At 33.5% G+C, this 22,985-nt stretch overlaps 1 protein-coding gene across 1 annotated transcript; it reads right to left on the reverse strand.

Moving 5' to 3' along the window:
- Nucleotides 1-321: 321 nt before the first annotated feature.
- Nucleotides 322-22,170, reverse strand: LOC145691753 (chymotrypsin inhibitor-like). Its single transcript, XM_081767073.1, has 4 exons — nucleotides 22,041-22,170; nucleotides 15,205-15,240; nucleotides 10,031-10,205; nucleotides 322-1,264 (listed from the first exon to the last, which is right to left on the reverse strand). Exons 1-3 carry the CDS (start codon nucleotides 22,168-22,170, stop codon nucleotides 10,033-10,035), a joined length of 339 nt encoding a protein of 112 aa, XP_081623199.1. The 3' UTR covers nucleotides 322-1,264; nucleotides 10,031-10,032.
- Nucleotides 22,171-22,985: the final 815 nt, after the last annotated feature.

The following is a 22,985-nucleotide window of genomic DNA, read 5'->3' on the forward strand; positions in this document are numbered from 1 at the left end:
CTCTTTGGCTAAAAGAGTGCGGACATTTTAAATAATCAAATCAACGTTGAGCATCGTCAAGAAGTAAAGTGTCTTTGCGATTTCCCCGTTCCTTTCGGGACTGAGAGCGTTCACAAAGGAAACCACTGTCTCTGCAACGCATGTCCATATAAGGTTACGAAATCTAACGGAAGTCTACTAACACAGATGAAAAGACACACCAAAGCGATGACAAAAGAGTTTCTAGAACAGTTGGATCTATACGAGGGTTGGTTATTAAAATTCAGGATAGGTTTATTTTTTCTATATTTCTTTTAAATTCGACAAAAATGAGCTGTAGGACGGTGACAAATTTCTTCAAAATGATTGATTTTACACACTTTCTTTTTCATTTCACGCATTTTTAGACCTCTGAAAGTGTAAAAATAAGAATAAACGTGATGAGCAAAAATCACAACATGGCAGGAAATTTTATTTCACACATTAGGATGGCAACGGTCAGTCGAATAGATGCATGAGGTACAGTACAAAACTAGGTGTTGAATCATGGTAGTTTTGAAAACATACGGAAATAACATTCTGAAGTTTTGGTAAGAATGTTTAGTCTCCAAATCTCTGTTTCTGGATTTTCACAATGCTATGATAGTTGTTAAAATGGAATCTCTATGCTGATCTATTAAACGTCAAAAGTGCTCATACATATTTGTGATTTGCATTAATCAGTTAATTTCTATTACAATTTCCACATACTATTTCCATTGTACACAGAGCATATGAGATGTTTGTTTAATATTTCTTAAATCAACTACATATTTTATGTTCTTCATGAATCGTTTAGTCTCATGTTGAAAATCTCCATGGTCTAACAAAGTTCGTGTTTAGTATCATCACCACATTTTCTTTCAGTAACAAATTTAAAGAAAATTCTGTTTCCTTAGAATTCCAACAGCATCATGTCTTCTGCTTAAATTATCAGCAACATATCTAACATCATGAAATGATATAAAATATAATTTAATGTTTGATTTCCATTTAGCATATAGTGCTACAACTTGTATTGTAATTTGATCATTGTCCCACCTTTGCTATTATTTCTTTTATTATACCTGACACACCACCACATGGAATTTCCCCTTACTTTTGATGAAAAAATAAGATATTTCAATTTCATACATTTTTCAATGTTTGTATTTACTGCTGGAGACGTCATAAAATCAACATTTCCTTTGGGTGATATTAAAAATGTCCTTAAGGTGACATAGGCTGACAGTTGGATGACAGTGTTCTGAAAAAAATAGGCTGTTATAATTATGTGGTTCAAACTGTCACAATTATATAAATGGTGACTGCTGTCTGCTGTTGTGTGCAAGCAGAAAGAAAACATGCAAGAAACAATTATAAAGTATAATGTGTTGCCGACCAATGAGATTCTTAACAGCAAACTACAAAATGAAACTCAAATTTTCTGAGAAAACTCCACGAATAATATAGTGTTTGTCACGCTTCTGCTCTTAAAAATGAATAACCATCAAATTCGTCCAACAATCTCACAAACGAAATGAAATGCGGTAAAACGAAACACAATACAGTCCTTTGCGTTTCACATCCGTGTTCCTGAAATACAATGTCAATCCTAATAGAAAAACCTTAGATCAAATTTCTCCAAAATTCTTTAAGTTAGGAAATAAAAATAGCTAAAAGATTAATATGAGTAACTATTCAATTAAAAACCAATTAAATTCAATATAACAATGCATTTTCTTTAACAACATCAAGTAAAAATTAAAGGAAGAAATTATAAGGAAATTACTTTTTAATCAATCTATATATATATATATATATATATATATATATATATATATATATATATATATATATATTCTAATTCAGTATTATTCATTAAATAATATCAACAATTTCGATAATTAATTATTACTATTCTGACCAGAAACTGTTAAAAATTCTCAGTAAATGCTAGTGTGAATTAAATGCTTTCTTTACCAAACAGGAACCTGAACTACTGAAAATCTTTAATTTGAAAAAAATAAATAAATAAACACTGATGGAAAAGCCAATAATCAACTGATTAAACCAGAGTATATGTCAGAAGTCCTGTAACAAGTTGCTTCATTTAAAGTATTGCTAAACCTTTCCAATTAGTTATTAAAATCAACAAAACTTAACGTGAGGGCAAAAATTTAATCCTCGACTGGCTAACCACACCACAGTGAATTGGCTAAATTTAATTACATTAATCAGTAATCTATTTTTTAAAAAATCAACGAGTTACTTTTTCTTTCCAAAGGAAAATTCATATTAAATATTTAAATTGACGTGAGCAAAGATAAGTGAGAGGTGTTTGACTAACACTTTCAAAGGTTAGATTGTGACGCTACGTTCCAAATTAAAAAAGCCAATCAATCAAATTTCCAACCTCGAATGACTGTAAATATAAGAAAAATCACTCACCAACCTTGAACGAAGAGCAGAAATTATTAAGAATCCTTTTCATAGCAGATTATGGAGAAACCCAAAAATATGGTGCTGAATTACAAGTCAACCAGTTTAAAGGAAAACAGATTTAATCTTAGAAGACTGACAAATGCAGGATACTAAAAAAAAAAAATACAATTCTGAAGCTAACTGCTAACAAATAATTTCACCAAACAGCAATAATACTAGAGAGCTATTAAATCTCTGGTGAGAATGTAAAGACAAAATAATGTTAATTTACAAACAAACGAATAAAAACTCAAAGCCAAGAATAAAAACTCCCTATATGGCCACTAATCTGAAGCAAAATACTTAACACCAATAAAAAATACGAATCTAATGTAAACCAACAAAGACTATAAATTTCAATAAACAAATTTTAGTGGACCAATGTAACAATTACTAACTATAATCAAATTGGAACGCAAAATAACCAGCAACAACCAATAATGACACTAATGAACCGAGCAAACGTTTGCCTTAATAATTTAAATGAGTACAATAAGCTTCAACCAAAAAAAAAAAACTAACTAAAAAAGGAAAAAGCTACGACTTATAAAATATCACGGGGACGCTAAACTAATACGGAAGAAACGTTGAAACAATCAAACTAATGTGATAAAAATACTCTGAACTATAATGACTTAAGTGGGATGCAAACATAAAACAAAAGGAACCTTCAACTAACCAAACTAACAACACAAAAGTACTCGAAACCTTAACTTAAGCTGGACGCTAAAGAGAAGCCAACAACCCTTCAACAAACCAAACTGTATGCAAGTACTCCAAACTGTAACAACTTCAACAAACCAAATTAACGATGCAAAATAATTCAAAACTGTAACAACTTAAGTGAGACCCTAAAATTAAAAGAAAACAAACTTTCGACAAACCAGAAAGAAATCGAACTTTAAAATTAAAAAGAAAACGTTAAACTGAAACAACAAAAGCTAATTCATCCAACAGGATTTATACTGTAATAAGTTAACTTGAAGCAAAACTGACATAAAATCCTATTCTCTACATACACCAAACACTTGAACTGCTGACCTCGTCCACCCTTCTCATCAACGACAAGATCTTTAGGTCAAAGATACCGCTGCCTTAATATATTTAAACAGAAACAAATCATTCGAAGACTAATCGAAATATATTTAAAAATACCAAGATGTTTAACACAAATCTAAGCAATCAAGCTGTGAAAATCCACAAAATGAAAAGTGTTCAATTAGAAAGAACCCTCATTAGATTTAACACTCACTAGTGCTTACATATAGTAACCCTTTGACGTAATAAAGACAAAACGCACGATTGGGATTGCTTCAGTGCTAAAAAATAAAGTATCTCAGGCTACTTTGATTTTTTCCAAGTATCTGGCGGGAGTAACTACAGGCACAGCCATGAGAAAGAGCGCAAGGTTACTAGCGATGTCAAAACACATAATAATTACTACAGGACAACTAGATTACTTATTAAATTGTTATTTCGTTTCATTCTTTACATTTGGTGTTCATTTTCTATTATTTTCTTCTTGTTAGAAAAAATATAAAGTCCTTTATTTTCATAATAATTTCACACAAAATGTTCCATTCTACACCAGTTACTAAATGTCTCTCTTCAATCCAATAAAACTCCTTGGTTGTTGAGGCCAAACAGCAGCCTACACCAAAAGTCCGGATAAAAGAAATAGAAATCCATAGAAATTATTGTGGCGACAAGTCCAAATTCTCAAACGTTCAACATTTATGTTTCCTTCAAATGTTTTATATAGTTTGACATGTTTCAAATGTTTGCAACATCGTGACTGGTTTTCGGATCATACATTTATCAGAAATATTCACCCTTACATTATTTGCTGCATGGGTAATAGTAACTACTGCTCTTGAATGTACCAATCCACTGTTTGAATGCTGTCCTCACGAGAATCATTTAGAGGCTTGAAGAAAATTTCAGTTATTTTTTTCTAGGACTAATTTGTACATAATTGAACATACATGTTTAACGTTGAATCACTTAACATAGATGTTCGCTACTTGAGCCACTTTTGCTTTAAATTCTTTTTTTGACCTGTATTGATCCACGAAAACTCGAACGTTATTGTCATAACCTTAATATTATTTGGGTTCAGTTTTATTTACATATATTGAAAACAAAGCAAGGGGATTTTAGTAAAAAAATGGATACATGTAAGACTCGCGTTGGGCTATTTGAATCCACTTCTATATTTTCCTATAAATAACTATTGAAATCTGGTCTGGGATTAAGTAGGAATTAGGTGTTCCAAGAAAAACACATTTTATTTACTGCAAAATACAAAAACATTTTAAAAGGTACTATCAAATTAGCTATTAGATATTATCGTTAACTTGGGCTGTCGATCAAATATAACTTCAGCCAATATCGATCTGGAAGATTGTCTTTGAAAGCAATGACTGTTCGTCATGAATGGCTAAACAGGACTTCACAATAAATCTGAAATCAAGATCATCAATAAGAAATCCCAAATCATAGATTTTGTAAAGATGGCTAGCAAATTCTACTTCATCTTCTTCAGTGAATACTTTCGAATAACCCGAATTTTGCCTGTTCTGTTTTTCAATCTTCCTTTTATGTTGAACAACTTATCTTGGACTACTTCAGCTTCTATTAGCGACATTTTCGCCGGCCGAATTGCTGCTAAACATTCTTCAAACAATTGTTCTGTAAAATCAGCATTGTTTCGACTTCCAGGGAATCTTTCATAATGATGTACCATTATATACCAGTATCTGTAGGAAAACAATGAAAAATGGGAAGTAAAAAAAATGCATTGTATATGGGAGGTCAAAGAAAAGTTGATATGGGTCCAAGTAGCCCGCAGTCACGGTAAATAAGTGACACTGGATTAATACTTAGCAGTAATGTCGATAAATGAGATTCAAATTCTGATGTTCTAAACATACGAACATATGCGTACTCTACTCATGGATTTCCAGCTAGTATATATCATTTAGGGCATACTTCACTGCACTTTAAAAATCTAATATTGTATTCTGGATAACTTTCTTTGAATGATGCATGAAGTTTACTTAAGTAGGTTAGAATTAATTCTATTTATTTGTACACCTTTCCAGTATCTTTATACACGGTCATACTATGTCTTCTCAGTTGGCGAATACGTATCGTAACATCCTCATAAAATATCTAAACTAGATAAGATATACCAAGGTAAAGTTTTCCTTTACTTTTGGCAAAATATTAGGGACCTAAGACGTATTTTGTTATTATCTATATCAGAAATACGTCATCTATAAAACCAGAAAACATCCGTAGTTATTGATAGAATATTGAAGCACCGCACGACTATATTTTGTTAGCAAGATATTATTCTCTACACATCATTATTATCGGGAGCCAGGAGGATTGATTATGGCCATGTTCCACTTCTCAAAATTTTGTCCTTGTATTAAAGTTGCAATCCAATCTTTGCTCCAGTAATCCAGCAAGTATTTCACTTTTCAAAAATTACACTTACGCTATCAATCACAATCAACAAGATTCGTCTTTAATTGTCGTAAACTTCCAGTTCATTTATTTTCCGCATATAGTTAAATGCACTTTCCAGTGAGTTTACTGTACGTCTCGTAACTTCTACTCCTAAAAGAACACTTCAGATTTTTAATAACTCCTTAAATACATATGTATAGCCATTCATTCGCTAAGGATGGAAACGGCTTGATGTATGTATTCATACTTTCGTTTCCTTGATCTGACTTTGTTTGTAATTTTAATGTCCTATGTGATTGTTAATGTTTTCTTTTCAACTTCACATACCATGATTTACATTTCAGGTATTTTTGGTCATGATCTGAATATATTATACTTCTAATCATTTGCCCAATTCACGTGAGTGACTGCATTTAATCTATAATGTAACCAGAAAACTGCATTTATCATAATTCGAATAAATTGTAGGTTTCGTCACGACATATATTTAAAAATCAAAGGCATTAATGATGTTGAACTATGCAATCTAAGTTGCACATGTTATATAACTGGTAGCTTACAATGAATCTGTATTGAAATGTAATGTTCACGATGATTTAAAGTTGTCTTTTAAAATCAAACTAGTAGCATTGTTCCTAGTGCATATAAAATCTAGATATGAGTATTGATTGCTAATGACCATTCTATATTATTATTAATCAATATATAAATGAAATCCTCACAGTTAATTCCAATTATTTATGCACTGAAACATCAAAATTTCAGTGCAAGCGCACCGCAATTTGAATTTGTGTCTCTCATATATTTATATATCTCTCATATATATATATATATATATGAGAGATATAAATTCAAATTGCGGTGCGCATGCACTGAAATTTTGATTTTTTAGTGCATAAATAGTTGGAATTAACTGTGACGATTTCATTTATATATTGATTATTAATAATATAGAATGGTCATTAGCAATCAATACTCATATATAGATTTTATATGCACTAGGAACAATGCTACTAGTTTGATTTTAAAAGACAGCTTAATTACAGTCATTTTAAAGTCTTTTGTTTGTGTAATGTAGCAAGATCGTACAAAGGTTAAAAATATCCTTTAAATCTTCAGAACATGATATCCTATAAAATGTAAAAACGACGTAAAATAAAATCCATGCAAATAGTACTTGCTATAACACAATAACTTAATCTACTACTGTATTAACCCAGTACTGCATCTTCTTCCGTACTGTTTTTGTTTAATTCCATCTAGGGAGGAAAGTGCTTTCTTGCCTGAATGCATACATTAATATACATGAGTCATTCCTACTGGAATGTGATATGTGCTGTCAAGTAGTGGTGAATTGTGGAGATTTCTGCGCACAAAAATTCCGTTGTTCCGCTGCGAGCGCTCTGTCCTTTTATGTACATTATTAGAATTTTTTAAACGCTTAACTTATATATTTTTTTTCGCAAAAGTCGTTCCAAATTATATATTTTTTATTTTCTATTTTTGTTGTCCGTTGAAGGTAGAAGTACGTGAAAGCAAACATTACTAAAACTTTCTAAAATTTAGGCCAGAATTAGGCACTTGAAAATCACCGATTTTAAAACCACGAGTATATTCGTTCGTAATAAAAGCAGATGTATCTTATTCTTAGTCTTATTTTTTGGAACACTTTCTGTGTACATGAAGCGACAAGTAATCACATTGTTTTATTCAGTTCTTTCAATTTATTTGAACTTCAAGCTGATCAAAATTGAGATTTAAATTTTCCCGCAAGAAATATTAAAATTCCGAATATGTACGATGCACAATAAATATTACCAAATTACACTAGTATCTTGAGAAAACGAAAGAGTGAGGAAAATGAGTACAGTATAAGTAGATATGCTATTCAAGCTACTACGAATTTTTGTATTCTTTTTTTGCGAAAAATACCATTATTTCAAACAGAAATAACAGACAAACGATTTCTCGGTACAGTGTATATATGCTATTTCAGTTCTCTCATTTCGTCAATAAGCATTGGCCTCCAATGCAAAATATTAGCCGAAAATAGTTAAATGAATCTTACCCAAGGTCGCCGAACCTGGGGGGCCGGGCCCTCCCAAAGTTCAGGTAGGCTCCCGTAGTGTATTTATTATATACAATATTTGGCATAATTTGAATGCAATTTGTCTTAACATCCTCATATATACACCTTCTGTGTCTGGGTGGAGGCTCCCAAAAATTTACAGAGAAATCGGCGCCCTTTATATTACTCACATCTAGCGGACACCCATATACTTAGCTGCGTATGGCGAACGTAAGAAATCTCAATTTAAATTTATATTCAGATCTCTTTTCTTTGCACGAATATATTCGCGATCATAATTTTAGGGCAAAAAAAATAAATAAATAAATAAACCGTAATAATTCGTGGTTTTAAGTCAAGCGGTTAATTTGGCAACTGTGGACTGGTACTAAGAGTAAGATTATTAGCTTGAATAGTGAATACTGTTGAATTAGTTCCGAGTCCTTGTGTAAGTAATATTGATTATATAAACTGCTCATGTGACTTAATTGGTTTGTTCCATTTTTGTCACACTATGTAATTAGCATTTATTAAAAAACGACGAACATGGACCTACATACATTTTATGGACATAGAAGTGTTTTCATGCGAACGTTGGAAACGATATTCCTAGAAACGAGGATATGCTGGAGAATGATCAACTAGAAAGAAACGTAGCCAGTGAGGGACCTGTTGGTGAACGGAGTGACCTGGGTGACTCAGAACATTCCCGGTCTGAAGAAAGAAGACACATTTTGTGGAAACACAAAAATCTTCAGAAACAACCCAGTGAAACAGAATTTTCCGGTGCTACACAATTGTCTGAATCTATCAGTGAACCTAGAAGTCCTTTTGATTTTTTGTATTTTACACCTGAATGTAATGAGTGAAAAGGATCTCAAGAAGAAAGACAGGAGTTCGTATGAAGCCACTGCAGTGATAGATGGAAAACAAATTCCATGTGTACGTTGGTTCGACATCAAACCTGTAAATTTGAGTCAACCCGTAGGAGACTGTAGATGATTTCTTGAGAGAAGACGTTCAAAGGGATTAATTGTCCCAGCCCTGTGCTGGTTTACAACAGCATATGAGAATAGGTTGATTTACTAGATCCAGTACTGTTGTAGTTGTCGAAAATAAGAATTCGTTCAAGGAAATGATTTTTTCGATTTTTTACGCACACGCTAGATTTTTCCGTAGTTTTTGAATGTCTTTCGTAATGCCGGGTTATGATTCAGCAACGCAAACTCTTAAGTCGAATGCTGAAATTATTCAGTTCAGAACAGAAATTGCAGTGTCTTGTAATTTATAGGAAGACAAACTGAAAGAAAGGCCCAATCGTCCAAGTATAGGCACTGACGCACAGTTGGAAGCAAAGAGACACAAAGGACCAGCAGTAAGAGCACCAGTCTGAGATGTAAGGCTCGATACCATTGGACATCGGCTTGAAATAAGTGATGAACGTCAAAATTACAAGAAATCATCTGTTGTTCTGGAAAATCATCTGTTCGATATATGAGGCGTGCCGTGCAGCTGCCTTTGAACAAAAAAAAAAAAAAAAAAAAAAAAACAATTGGTTCTTAGAGTTTCACACTACATAGCGACTATTCTGAATTCTATTTGACTAGTGAATGAGTGATTAGTGCTTCTTATATTTCACTATGTAGCACTTACTGTGTATAAACACAATTGACATATATGGCTAAAATTTTCACACTATTTATCGTTTATGGAAGGTACAAGTTTCTGTTTAATATACAGTAGTTTTGAGGTACTTATTGCATATTGTCCCATATATGTCACATACTCTTAACTTGAATTCAAAAATATAAAAATTAGTTTCAGTGTAAATTCCTCGATCTCCACTGGAAAAGTGAATAAAATTTCGTAGTAAGTATTTTTTTGATTTCATTTTGGTAAGTCATGCAGTACCGGGTTAACACCGGTTATATAGTTCAAGTTCATAATGTCAGTAGATAGAAATGATCGACTACAAGTTCTATTATTAAATAAATACAAAAATACCTCTAACGACATTCACTTGTTTTAATGCATTGGTATGAACTCTCGTGTCGAACGTATCCTTCTATGCAAATACATCCAGCTATGCACATTCTAACGCAAGGTACACCGTCGGGGTGACTACATGTTCCCTGACAATGAGCTCTGCAGAGATCAAATTCTTCATTACGTCCACATTCTGAAATTTGAGGAACAAAAATGTATTACGAACATAACGCAACATTTATAGTGTCCGAATATTATTTTGTTACATATACTATAACTAACAAACATATATGTAGCATGTAGGTAGAAATATACGTGTTAAATGCTTTAATAGCTGCTATTCCAGTCGTGCATATTTTTGAATACTGTATTTATTATTTTCTATATTAGTATATTTTCAAGAGCTATAAGAACAGCAAATTACATATTGCTCATAACGATTACTACATGTTGCTCGTATTGACATTGCAAGGATAATCTCATAGACTATTTCTATATAGTTTCTCTACTGAACACAATAATAAGAAACGACAAATTAATTTTATTGTATTAAGATAACCAAACTATACCCTGTCACATAAAGTTTGAGTGATTAACTGTTACAAATATATTGTACAGGTAATTATCGATATCTATATTGCCTGTGCAACGGCATTCTACTATTCCGAAATTAACTTTCGCATATTAAGTTTATGTTCTGTTAATATTTTTTCATAGATAAATGTTACTCTTTAACGCATATGTATTAGTATTTCTTTATAACTGAATCGTTTTTTTATAAAACAACGCACATCAGAAAAAAAACAAGTTTTGAGAAAAATGAGAAAACCTATATTTTATGGTATAGTTTCTCCAAAATCAACTATTTTTTTATAATATACCAAATGTAAGCAACAGTTTGACAGTTGCAGATATCTCGTAAAATATGTATCTACGAATAGCAAACAGAATAGAACAGGAGCAGAAAATATATTCAATAAATGTTCTACTATAATTAAAATAATAAGTATTTCCGTTTGGATTGGATGCAGACATTTCTACAACAAGTTCCCATCTGTTAATCAAATATGTATTCTTTGACACTGGTTGCTGTTTCAAGTTTTTGTATCTGTCGAGTTTTGTGAGTGCAGGACAACATTGAACTAACGACAATACCTAATTCTAAGTGTGGATATAGAAGGCTTTAGTGTAGCTTTTAAAGAACTGTAGTTAAAAAGAAAATAATCTAAATATAATATACACAATAACATAATCAACAAAACATACAGACCACAATAACACGTAATAAGAACGTTAAATGAATGTTATAAATTTGGATTTCACGGAAAAGTGTTATAAGCTCACTAATTCCGCATTTCCCATCTATATCTGATAAATTCTTTAGGGATGCTACAATATTATATGATAACTTTCAGAATAATCAGTGTAACACTACAATTGACCATTTCAGATGATTAACATAATAGCAGTAAAATGTAATTTGTTAAATGTGATTTTGGAATGTGCAAGAAATTTAGGATCATGTTTGTCAGTAACGAATAGGAAGCTGTAAGTACTAATGACCAATAGACATTTTGTCGAGTAGAATTTTTTTAATCTACTAATAAATATATATTTGTCAATATCACCGCATATATTTGAGAAAATATATATTTAAGTAAACGCGTAAGTAATTGTGCTCTAATGAAAGCCACTGCATGGCGCGCTTTTCTCAGTTGAACTAACGAGTCTAAAATTTTGACATTCATTTCTGTCCAGGGAATAACTATGATGCAGATGCATTGTTGTAGGTCTTGAGAGCAGAACAATAACATCTAACAAAAAGACGTAATTACTAAATGTACTTTTCCCGGAGTTGGGAGTTCCATATTAATCATGCACACCTGAAGGTGATACTTAAATTCGCAATGAGAGAGGGACGGAATTTTAGAGTAAATGAATACCCTGTAACCTATAAACTTGAAAAAAATATCTGTTCTGGTTATTTGTATTTCTGATTTTCAAAGCTGAAAAGAACGAAATGTTTATCTTTTATCTAATATTACACATCGACCAGACCTAAACATTGGAGCTCATACTGAACCCAATTAAATAATATTTTTAGGCTAAAATTTACTTAACATTTTATATATTCTCTACTTTTTATACTATAACGATTCTCCATGGTTTTGCAAATTAACAGTCTTCTGAAGCACTATTTCCCAGGTGGAAACAACACATATAATCGCTTATCAGTTCAAGGGAAAAAGAAATTAAGAGATTTACGATTTGTGCCCCATTGTGAATGTAGCTTCGAATATCATATTGCATTACAGGTTCATTTATCATATACCTTCTTAGTCAAAAAATAAAGTAAACTCTGACCAAGTAATCAACTGCAACTAGTACTAATTCACCTATGAATTATAACAATACATTAAAAGGTCTTTATTCGCGCTTCCTTCATTCGCGTTTTCACTATTCGCGGATTAAAAAAATGCGACCCAATTCCTATGTTCGCGGCTAAAGATTTCTTTATTCGCGGATCTAATCAGTACGTACACACACAATAATAAAAAGAATTCCAGTAGGTATCCAACCCAATATCCTTTGTAAATGACGTCAAATGGACTAATAAAATGTAAAATAGACCTTATTACAACTTTGTCTAAAGTATGTTGTTAAATGATATCGCCGCTGTATTTTTTCGGACTTTGACATAAGCCGCCTTCGCCGCGATTGATGTTTTTGAGAATGTAAACAAACAGAATGAAAGCAACCTTATTACTCAATGAATAAAGTATATTTTTAAATGCCGCCACATTATTAGACGTTCCTTTCTTTGGTAAGAACCGCTTTGCGTGTTTTATTGTTTCGTCTTTCCATTCGTTACAAAAATTGTGATCGAGTAACACGTCTTTACCGTTGTCTTCCTAATTTATACAGTAATGTCAACTAAAAAAAAATGAGAAACGAGTTTCGAAACGAAAACAATCTGTGTTACCGCTTAAAGTGAAAATGGAAATGCTTGATCGTTTACACCTTGAAGAGTCGTTTGCATCCACATCACGCTCATTCAATGTCAACGAGTCAATTGTACGATCGGTAAAAAAATCCGAAGATAAAATAAGGTCATCTGTAGCTTCAACTTCACTGTCAGCAAGGAGGCGCGGTGGCTCAGTGATAGAGTGTTCACCTCTGGTGTTTGGGTTCGATCCGAGCCCCCGCCAAGTGAACATTGTGGTGGACAAACACCGTGCTCGTGAGTTTTCTTGGGGTTCTCCCGTTTCCTCCCACTTTCTTCATTCCACCATTTCACTCATCTCTCATCACCGTATCCTTGAGCCTAACCGGCATAACCGAGGGACGTAAAACTTACAGAGTTACAGAGTTCACTGTCAGCGAAAATTGTTCGTGATCCAGGAATAGAAGAAATGGAAGTGGCGTTGTCATTATAGATCGAAGACCGCAACCAAAAAAGGGTGCCCCTAAGTGGTCCAATGGTCCTGACGAAGGCAGAGCTACTTTACGCTCATTTTAAAGAACCTGATGGTAGTTGTAGTGGTGAATGTACAGATGGAGGATTTCATCATTGGAAGGTTGGTTCAATAAATTTAAGGTGAGACAATCATTGCATAACGTCAAAATCGTTGGAGAAGCTGCATCTGCAGACACTGTTGCAGCAGAACGATATACAGAAGAATTTGCAAACTTAGTAGCTGATGGAGGATACAAACCTGAGCAAGTATTTAATGCAGATGAAACTGCACTGTTTTGGAAGAGAATGCCAAATAAAACATTCATTTCTAAAAGCGAAACGTCTCCTCCTGGATTTAAGGCAGCAAAGGGTAGAGTTACACTGCTGCTATATTCTAATGCATCTGGAGATTGTGTCGTTAAACCACTGATGCTTTACAGATCGTTAAATCCTCGGGCTTTAAAAATCAAAACAAGGACCTCCTGCCAGTGTTTTGGCGTACTAATAAGAAAGCGTGGGTTACAAGCACTATTTTTTGTGACTGGTTCCCGAACTGTCTGTTTCCGAAGTTGAAACTTATTTTCAAAAACAGAATTTATACTTATAGCAGTTCAAGTTTTGGGCAATGCACCAGGTCATCCTCGTGAACTTGAAACTTTGCATTCAAATATAAAAGTGACATTTTTACCTCCCAACATGACGGCTTTGCTTCAACCTAGGGACGAAGCAATAATCCAGGTCTTTAAGATCTATTACATTAGACGAACCTTCAAAGTCACATTGGATAATATGGAATGTAATCCATATATGAATTTCATTGAATGCTGGAAGAAAAATGACGTAGCAAAATGCATCGTAAACATAAAAGAATCATGGGAAGAACTGAAGACACACACATTGAAGCCATGCTGGAAAAAACTGTGTCCTTCTCTGACTGCGGAAAATGACGAACAATGTGTGCAAATTAAAACTTTGACTGCAAACATAGCCGAAATTGCGAATGGAATAGGACGAGATGTGTTTGAACAGATAGAATCAAGTGACATCCAGGAATTGCTTGAATCGCAAGATGAAGATTTGACTGAAACCGACTTGGAGGAAATGTTAAATTCACAGCCCATTGAAGAAGAGGCTTCAACAAGCACTGGAAACGTGACATTTAATTTGAAAAATCTTAGTGAAGGATTAAGAATGGCAAATGAGCTTTGTGATTTCTTTATGAAAATTGATCCGTCTATGGAACGATGTCTTATTTTTGAGAGGCAAATTGCTAATGCCACTGCTGAACATCAGTCTGAATTGAAGGAGCTTTTAAAGACTGCCAAGCAAGAAAAAATTACAAAATTCTTCAAACCATTGCCTAAGCCTGAAGATAATAATTAATCAATATGGTCAAAAATTTCAATTATAATAGTAAATTGATTTTTATATATGTATTTGTTTTTTATTTTGTCACCTAATAACGTATCCGATATAATCCCATATAAATTACCATTCCGTATTCACGATTTCTGTATTCGCGGCATATTTATGGAACATATACCCCGCGAATAAAGAGCTTTCACTGTACATTAAATTTTTATAAATAAAACAGGAATTAATTTTAAATGCACTAGAAATTGAATGATGAGGTTGTATGAAAACATAAGCTAAATTATATACAACCTTAAAATATACATATTACAAACTACAAAGGAACATTCAATACGAGAAATTCAAAGAAAGTTGTACTTACGTACGTCGGATTCTGTTGTAAAAGTTAAAATAAAAACTCAAAAGGAACCAAATCAAAACAGTAGCTCGCTAAATAATATTATGTAAAATACAGTATGCATTACATTTAAAATAGTTACGCAATAGAGAACAAGATATTACAAAATTAACAACTGCGGAAATATATATTCCGAGATTGACGTTTATTTTCAAATTCTATATGTAATTTTAAAATTATAGTATACTGTTATGTTATTTTTCCTTAAAGGTTAACCTTCTCCTAAGAATGCGAAAATAGTGTCGCTTTTCATGTACATTAACTACTATTTTAATATTAACTGTACTAAAACAGTTTTAACACGAAGTAAACGAAACACTAAAAATATCAAGATCCAATTACATGGTGAGCTTGCAAAGAGTGGGAATATAAATGATAGAAGTCAAACTAGAAAATTACTTCACAATTTATTAATTTTCAATGATTGCTATTGATATGCACTTACAATATTTAAACTAATAGAAAGAAACGCGTAAATTGTTTACCTTGCAAATACCAGTAAGACGAAATTGTTTGAAATACTATGTAATGTCGTCAAATGAACAGTATTACCAACCGATCATGAATTCATATATCTTGATAAGACACGACAGCAGGTTACATATTTGAAATGTGCATGCTAAACGGTAAACTACTATATTAGAATTACTTTTTGTTGAAAGGTACAAAAGCCAAAGTATCATAAATGTGATCATTTGGGCCACTAAGGCGAAAGGACAATGCAACCATGATGATGAAATGACAGATAAAGAGGAAGATAGTAATGAAGAGCTAAAAATTTTTCTTTCAAAAAGCTTCGTTTTCAAAACTCGCTTAGATAGGTACCTGATGCAAATAAGTAGCTTTTTTAAAATATATGTGAAGATTGTGGTGCCCATTACAACAATTTTGTTCACGATTCCATTCTAGGAATACGGTAAATAGTGATCAAATTTGCTGCACTTCTTAAATTTATACTTTTCCGAAAATTATTATAATTATACCTACTAAGTATTTTTGTAATTTTAATAGTAGCCAAGAGAATCTAAATCTTTTTTCAAAGTTTTCAACAAGTATACGATTTTAACCCCCGGACGGATACCGTTTTTATCTTACACTTTTACTTATGTGCGGTGAATTTGACCATATGCAATTTTACATTGAAATGAGTACGACAGAGTGTACAGACTAATTTAAATTTGGTTAATTTAGGTTTAGTTATATCTAGTTAAGTTATTCTAGGATTTTTAGTTAGGTTAGGTTATATTTTAGGTTACGTTAAGTAAGTTGGGGGTAGGTTAAGTTACTATATGTCAGGTTATATTAAGCAAATATACAGTTTAGCTTAACATGTTTTATTTATCAATATGCTAAAAGTATAAAACAACTATAAATTACTTTTATATATGTTAATTGGTTTCACCTTCTGACAACACAGCTCAAAGCATTTCAGTATTTATCATACTAATATTTATTTCCAGTTCACTTTCAATAATCCAAACTGGAATTCAACACAATATAATTACTGGAGAAAAAAAAAACTTCTAAAGCAAGGCAAAATAACACTAAACATATAAAAATGCCTGTGTTTCTGCTCTGTCATACAAATACACTTCACTCACACTAGGAGTACACCACTAACGCACTGCTGTGAACTTTAAACACATACTTCTGACATCTGTTTCAACGTTGTGATTTCTTCCTGTCGTATTCTCTTGTGCAGATCTTACATCTTGTTCGAAGATGTATGGTCTGATACCTTTGTTTTCCTCTCGACACCGAAAGTTTCATTAATTAATTACTGGTTTCTTCAGATTCAGATTTCGGCATCTCAACGATGAACCTCAACGTGTGGCGATGAATTCGAAATATGGTTATCTTTGGCCTTATTTGAGTGCAGTTGAAAATTTGGATTAATAGACATTTTTCTCCTCTTGGTTGCTTCTGGGGTAGCAACAAAAGAAGAGAAATACACAAAACAATGAAAATAACTGATATTGGCATTACTGCACAATTTTTTTTAGGAAGTTTACTCAGTGAAGGTTATTGATGGTAAGCAAACAGGATACCCAATACTCAATCTTAACTTCAACAACGCAATAATGAGAGGAACGTTAATCAGTATTTAGACGTTAGAACCGCCTGTTACGCTTACAATACTGCGAGACACGAACGCCATCCTTATTCCGCTTTTGAATTGGCGTTTGGTAGAAAAGCTGTGTTAGGTATCGAACTCGAGACATCATGTCGAACCCCGTATGTGAAACTAGTGAAAAAGAATCTTAGTCGTATAAGAAAACTGGCTGAAAAGGCCTTAATTAATCAACAACAAAACAGAAGACCAAAATCGATAAACATAGGAAGGCCCATACTTTTAAAAACGATTTAGTTCTCATTAGAAATTTGGCAACTAAACCTTGATTATCTCCTAAATTAGTAAGAGCTCGATATGTAGGGCCATATAGAATTATACGCGTAAATCCGAAAAATGTGTTCGCAGTACAGAAGGTAAATGGAAAAGATCAGCCAAAGAAGGTTAATGTTGAACGAATGAAGTGATATTATCTAAGTTCTATGCTTCTATACCGGATCAATTTTGTTCGACTATCTCACACTGCAAGGTCTACTTAAAATAAGATTTACAATAATTTATTTTGATAGGCGTAGGAACTTCTAACGTGAAATTCAATTAAAAATCAGGCTTTATGAAAGAAATAATAGATTAATACATAAATAAGTAAATGCATAAAGAAGTAAATAAGTATATAAATAAGTAAATATATATATATATATATATACGTATAGAAGGAATAAATACTGAAGCGTTGTTGTGATAAGTACAATTTGTTGCGATAAGTTTTTTAATCCATATATGGTCGGAAACCCTGCTACAACAAATAAAAAAACTGATGGATATATACAACTAAGGAAGTTATTTCATTTCCTTAAGAAGGTATTACAATCGTGGTGTAGACAAACAGACCAATAGACAGACAGACTGACAGACAGAAAAAAGAACACTAAGTGAAAAAGAGGGTAGATAGAGAATTGCAGAGTTAAAAGATGAACAAAAAGATTCCGTTAGAGATGAGCAGCGTTAATGATAATTAAAACAGAATACGCCTTTCGTATTTGGTCCAGATAGGGTCAATAATATATCTGGCTACTTCTATCCTGCTGTCAAAGGAGCCAACAGCATTAGAAGTCCCATTAGGACGCGAAGTAAGTGTGATAAGCAGTGTTTGGAAAATCATTTTCCTTCTATTTCTCCCTTAAAAAGTAGAGCGCCTACTATAAAAGCTGAAGAAAAAACTAAAGTACGTTCAGAAATGGCTGGGTAACAGTAAATAATAAATTACCCTATACCACCATTCCCCCTTTTGTGGGAAATTACATGAGGACATATCTCAATTCCTTGACGCGTACAAAACTTGCGGGAATCTCTACCATTGGTCAGATAAAGAACAACGGAAATACTTGCCCGCGAACTTGCAAGGGAGTGCTGCTGATTGGTAACATATGAAGAAGGAGTCGCTATTGACTCCGACAAAATTTGAAGATCTGGAAGGTCAACTAGGAAACTCAGTCAGAAAGATATGGCGTTTGTGACTTTTCTAATTACTTGGCTCAGACCCGCTTTCAGATCCCGTATCTAAAAATTAAAACCGGAGCAGGTTATCGTCCTAGCTATTTCTTTTATATTTATTTATTTATTTATTTTGATATCCATTATTGTATTGTAAAATGGAAGACTAAACGGGGAAGAGAAGTAAAGGAAACAAAGAGCACAATAAAAATAAACTATGAAAAATAAAACGAAAACATTTCTAACCTAGTGCTATACTCATTTGACCTTCACTCCTAACTTCCTAACTAGTTCTGTCTACCTAATTACAGTAAACACCTGTCCTTATAATAAAATTACTATAAATCTATTCTAACCTAAAATAATCTTGTCTTATTTCATATATCGCAGTTAACCTAATCCTATTCCTTACACCTAATCTAATCTATTTTGAAACATTATATTGTTTAACACACTAGCTATTTATTTATTCTTCTGTTTATTAATATTTTATAGTGATCATTATCTGACTTATTGATATTTGTGATTATGGTTCTTAATTAATTTGTATCTTTGATTTTTACATAATTATTTGCATCAGTTCCTTGATTTATTAGTCCTATATATTATTTTACAATTCCTTCTTGATTAATTATTTGCAACTTCATTTATTTTTTATTTAATTTTAATAATTTTTATTTGTTTATTTATTTTCAATTTATTATTAGTTTTGATAATTTCTTTGATGAATGTCGAACTCGTCTTTTTTGGTTTTTCTATGTATGATCTTCTGGTTTCCCCTGTATGATTTTGGTTTCTCTCCTATGTTAAGTTATGCACTAACACTGACACTGATTAATCATATTACTGCACAAGTTTACATTTCGCATTATGTTGTTCTTCCACTGTTTGACGCACACTGTAATAGACATCCATGATAATTCATGATTTATATGGTCTCAAATGTACCTCGTTTCACCTGTTTTTTGCGGAAGTTCTCAGTTGAGTGTCCATATCGTATATCTCAGTGAGGATCAGGGCCCAATCAGAGCACTTAGTGCAAGTGGAGCCCTTGTGTCCTTCCACCTATCCCGGTCTGATCGACTGGACATGATCCTGTTCTGGCCTTTATGGCGAGAAATTCACAGTTGAGATAACAATTATAACGGACGACACTACGAGCAAGAAACGAGCACAACATCTCACTCACACGCACACACAAGTGACCAGCGTATTCGGAGTTCCGATCCAGATCATAAAGCCCGGGAATCCACTGGTTCTTCGACACGGCCTCCCGGGTAAAGCACGGTAATCTGGCGCCATCCTGAAGATACGAATCTTGAGGCCAAGGAAGGTTCACATTCATGAATCAATCATTCCTGAATTCATATTCTTTTGTCCTGTATTTCCAACTGTAGACACTATTCTTTCTGTTTTGCGAGTATGTGTTTGCAAATTTTCTAAGATTGAAATAGTAGTTCTCATTTCTTAGTATCTCATTCATCGTTTTTGCTCTTATATTATCTCTTTCTGGAAGTGTGCCTCCCATTAGTGGGTATGGGCACCAAAGTATATGATGTTCCAAAGTCCCTAACACACATTTCCTCTTCTACAAAATACTGTTGAATAAGGGATGTTACTATGTTTTCGTCTTTTACATCTGCAGGTTTTCCATAAATGATCATGAGGGGAATGCTTGTTTCTTTTTTCCTCAAATTTAAAGACATTTCATCTGTTCTTCTGCCACTATTTTATGTATGTCCTCCTTAGAGTCTGTTTCTAGGACGACATATCTTTTCTACTTCGCACAGTCATTATTTTTAATTTATCCTTTCTCGGGTCTATTGTCTCCGTTAATCTTCTTGCTGTTTGTTTAGAAGTTTCGCCCTCATTGGGTCTGAAGATAAGCACAGTTTCGCTTTTTGCCATGACTTCCATTATTTTTCTCTCTCTCTCTCTCTCGAGACCCGGGTTCGATTCCCGGCGGGAGCTCATGTGGTTCGGATTCCACGTTAATCAGTAGGTCCACGTCTCATATAGCCTCGCTGCTGAAAGGGACGCTAAACTAAAACTCAACTCAACTCCTTTGTGGCCGGACATCATTTCCATCTCGGTCACTAACTTTTCCTTCTGCAAAGTATCATATCCTTCCTGCTTCCTCATGTTAATTTTTTCGAGTTGTTCCAATCTTCCCATTAGTAGAGAACGCTCTTTCACCCAGACCACGATCATCTTTTTTTTTAGCTTTTCCTGGTGACCGCCATATTTCCTTCCAGTTTAAGAAATTTTCTGTATACGCCATTTCCTTATCCAATTGGCCCATTTTATCAAAGCCTACGTCTTCTGTTATTGCTCTCTTCAGTTGTTGGTTTGGAGAAAAAGGAAAACACGTTTCCTCTGTACGTTGCTTTCATCCATCTTGGTTTGTCGTACAGTTGGAGACTAACCCCTCGACGAAGTACCCAGTGGGGTTTATACAATGCCATGATTAGCTTTCAAACGTATAGTTATAAAGCTTAGTATGGTTATGTCACAAATCGTGGTATTTTTGTGCACCGGCAAAGAGTTCCAATAGGTAATCTTTTTTATTTCTAACGCAATATGACTAAAATTTTGGATTGACACTTAGGATATTCTTCCCGATCGAAGGGATCAGAGAGGGGTAAGTTGTTGTGGGACAGGAGGGAAGGAGACGGGGAGGAGAGGAGATCACCAATATTCTTCCAAAAATGGGGTCAAAGAACGAGACCTACCCCATTCTTGGTCAAATATAACTTAAGAGTGTGAGGGGAGAGGGAGGGCTCATGGGTAAGAAGTGGGGGGTAGATGACTGACCTACAAGGTTTCGGGCCCTGGTCCCCTCGGTCCAGGTGCCATAGTGTCCCAAAGTTGGTTTAAAAACCCATGCTGCACCACATATTGACCGTTGAAAAATTTTCCAACTTCGAAATAATAGAAATAATAGTTCTTACTCACTAATATATGATGGTTCAGTCGCACTTGAACAGTTTAAAAGTTCATTCACTGGGTTAACTGATGAATAGATAGGAAATGCTGATGTTGTAGCTATTACTTTTCAGAAAGGAAAAAATCTTCACTTATTCCATTTATATATGATTACAATGTATTTAAATGGACATATTTCGTTCCGGTTTTACTTTATATTTTTGGAACCACTGCACGGTGTTGTGCGAAGCAGTTTGGTAAGTGTTTGATGCTTTGCTTTTCCATTCAATTCCGTTCTTTGATATCATACTGAAAGGCGCTTGCCCATCCGTTGCATCCTCCTCTTCGTCATCTTCATTACTAGTATCGATTTCAAAATCACTGCCTTTGTTCGGATTTTCCTCATCTTCTGAAAAACCATTAGCTTTCAACAGCAGCATTATCATCGTCTTCTAGCAGTTCGTTTATTTCATTCGGAGATAATCCTCTTCTTCTCATAATTTAGTCAATGTCACTATCACTCTAATAAATAGGTTTTTGTAGAAGCACGTAAATATACGTTCACGTCAATAAAAGCGCACTTGTTCAAAGTATAATACGTCGTCCTACTATACACAGTCTCCAAATGTTTTCATAACACAAAGAAACGTGAGACCGGAGTACTGAGAAAATGCCCTCCGACTCTACACGGCACCTGTTACACTACAACTTGTTGCAGTGTAGTCAGGTTACAGAGGAAAACAATTACTTGAAAGTAAAGTATGGCCCAGTTTTATTCGCAAGAATTCTTTACCCTAATTGATGTACACGTTGTCTCATAAAGCTTGGCCGCATTCTTTATTGCTATTTTGACGAATTTCAACTCCGGGTATCTTCGGGAAAGACGTAAACCAGGTTTAAGGCTCCAAGCCAAGCTTTGCAATCGGGAAATTTTGCAAATGTGGTTTACTTCTTTTAAACAAAATAAGATGTGTTACCAAGTATAGAAAAAAGCAACACCGATTGAAATATTTAATGATACAGTATTTAGAAACCATGTATTAATGTCAGCAAATGCTTGCTTATCATTTAGTTCTCCATATGCAAAAGGATATTTCTTTTCGGAATGTAAAGAAATATCTCTTTATGTAAACGAATAGAGTTGAGAGATAATGCTCAAAGTTAAGAGATAGAACATAATTATCGCTTGAAGTACTAAAATAAAAGTCAAAGTAGAACAAAAACAGCGTTTGGAGGGGATATGAATGTTATAGTT

The sequence above is a fragment of the Thermobia domestica genome, chromosome 8, assembly GCF_964235325.1.
Source record: "Thermobia domestica chromosome 8, izTheDome1.hap1.1, whole genome shotgun sequence".
Lineage (NCBI taxonomy): Eukaryota > Metazoa > Arthropoda > Insecta > Zygentoma > Lepismatidae > Thermobia > Thermobia domestica.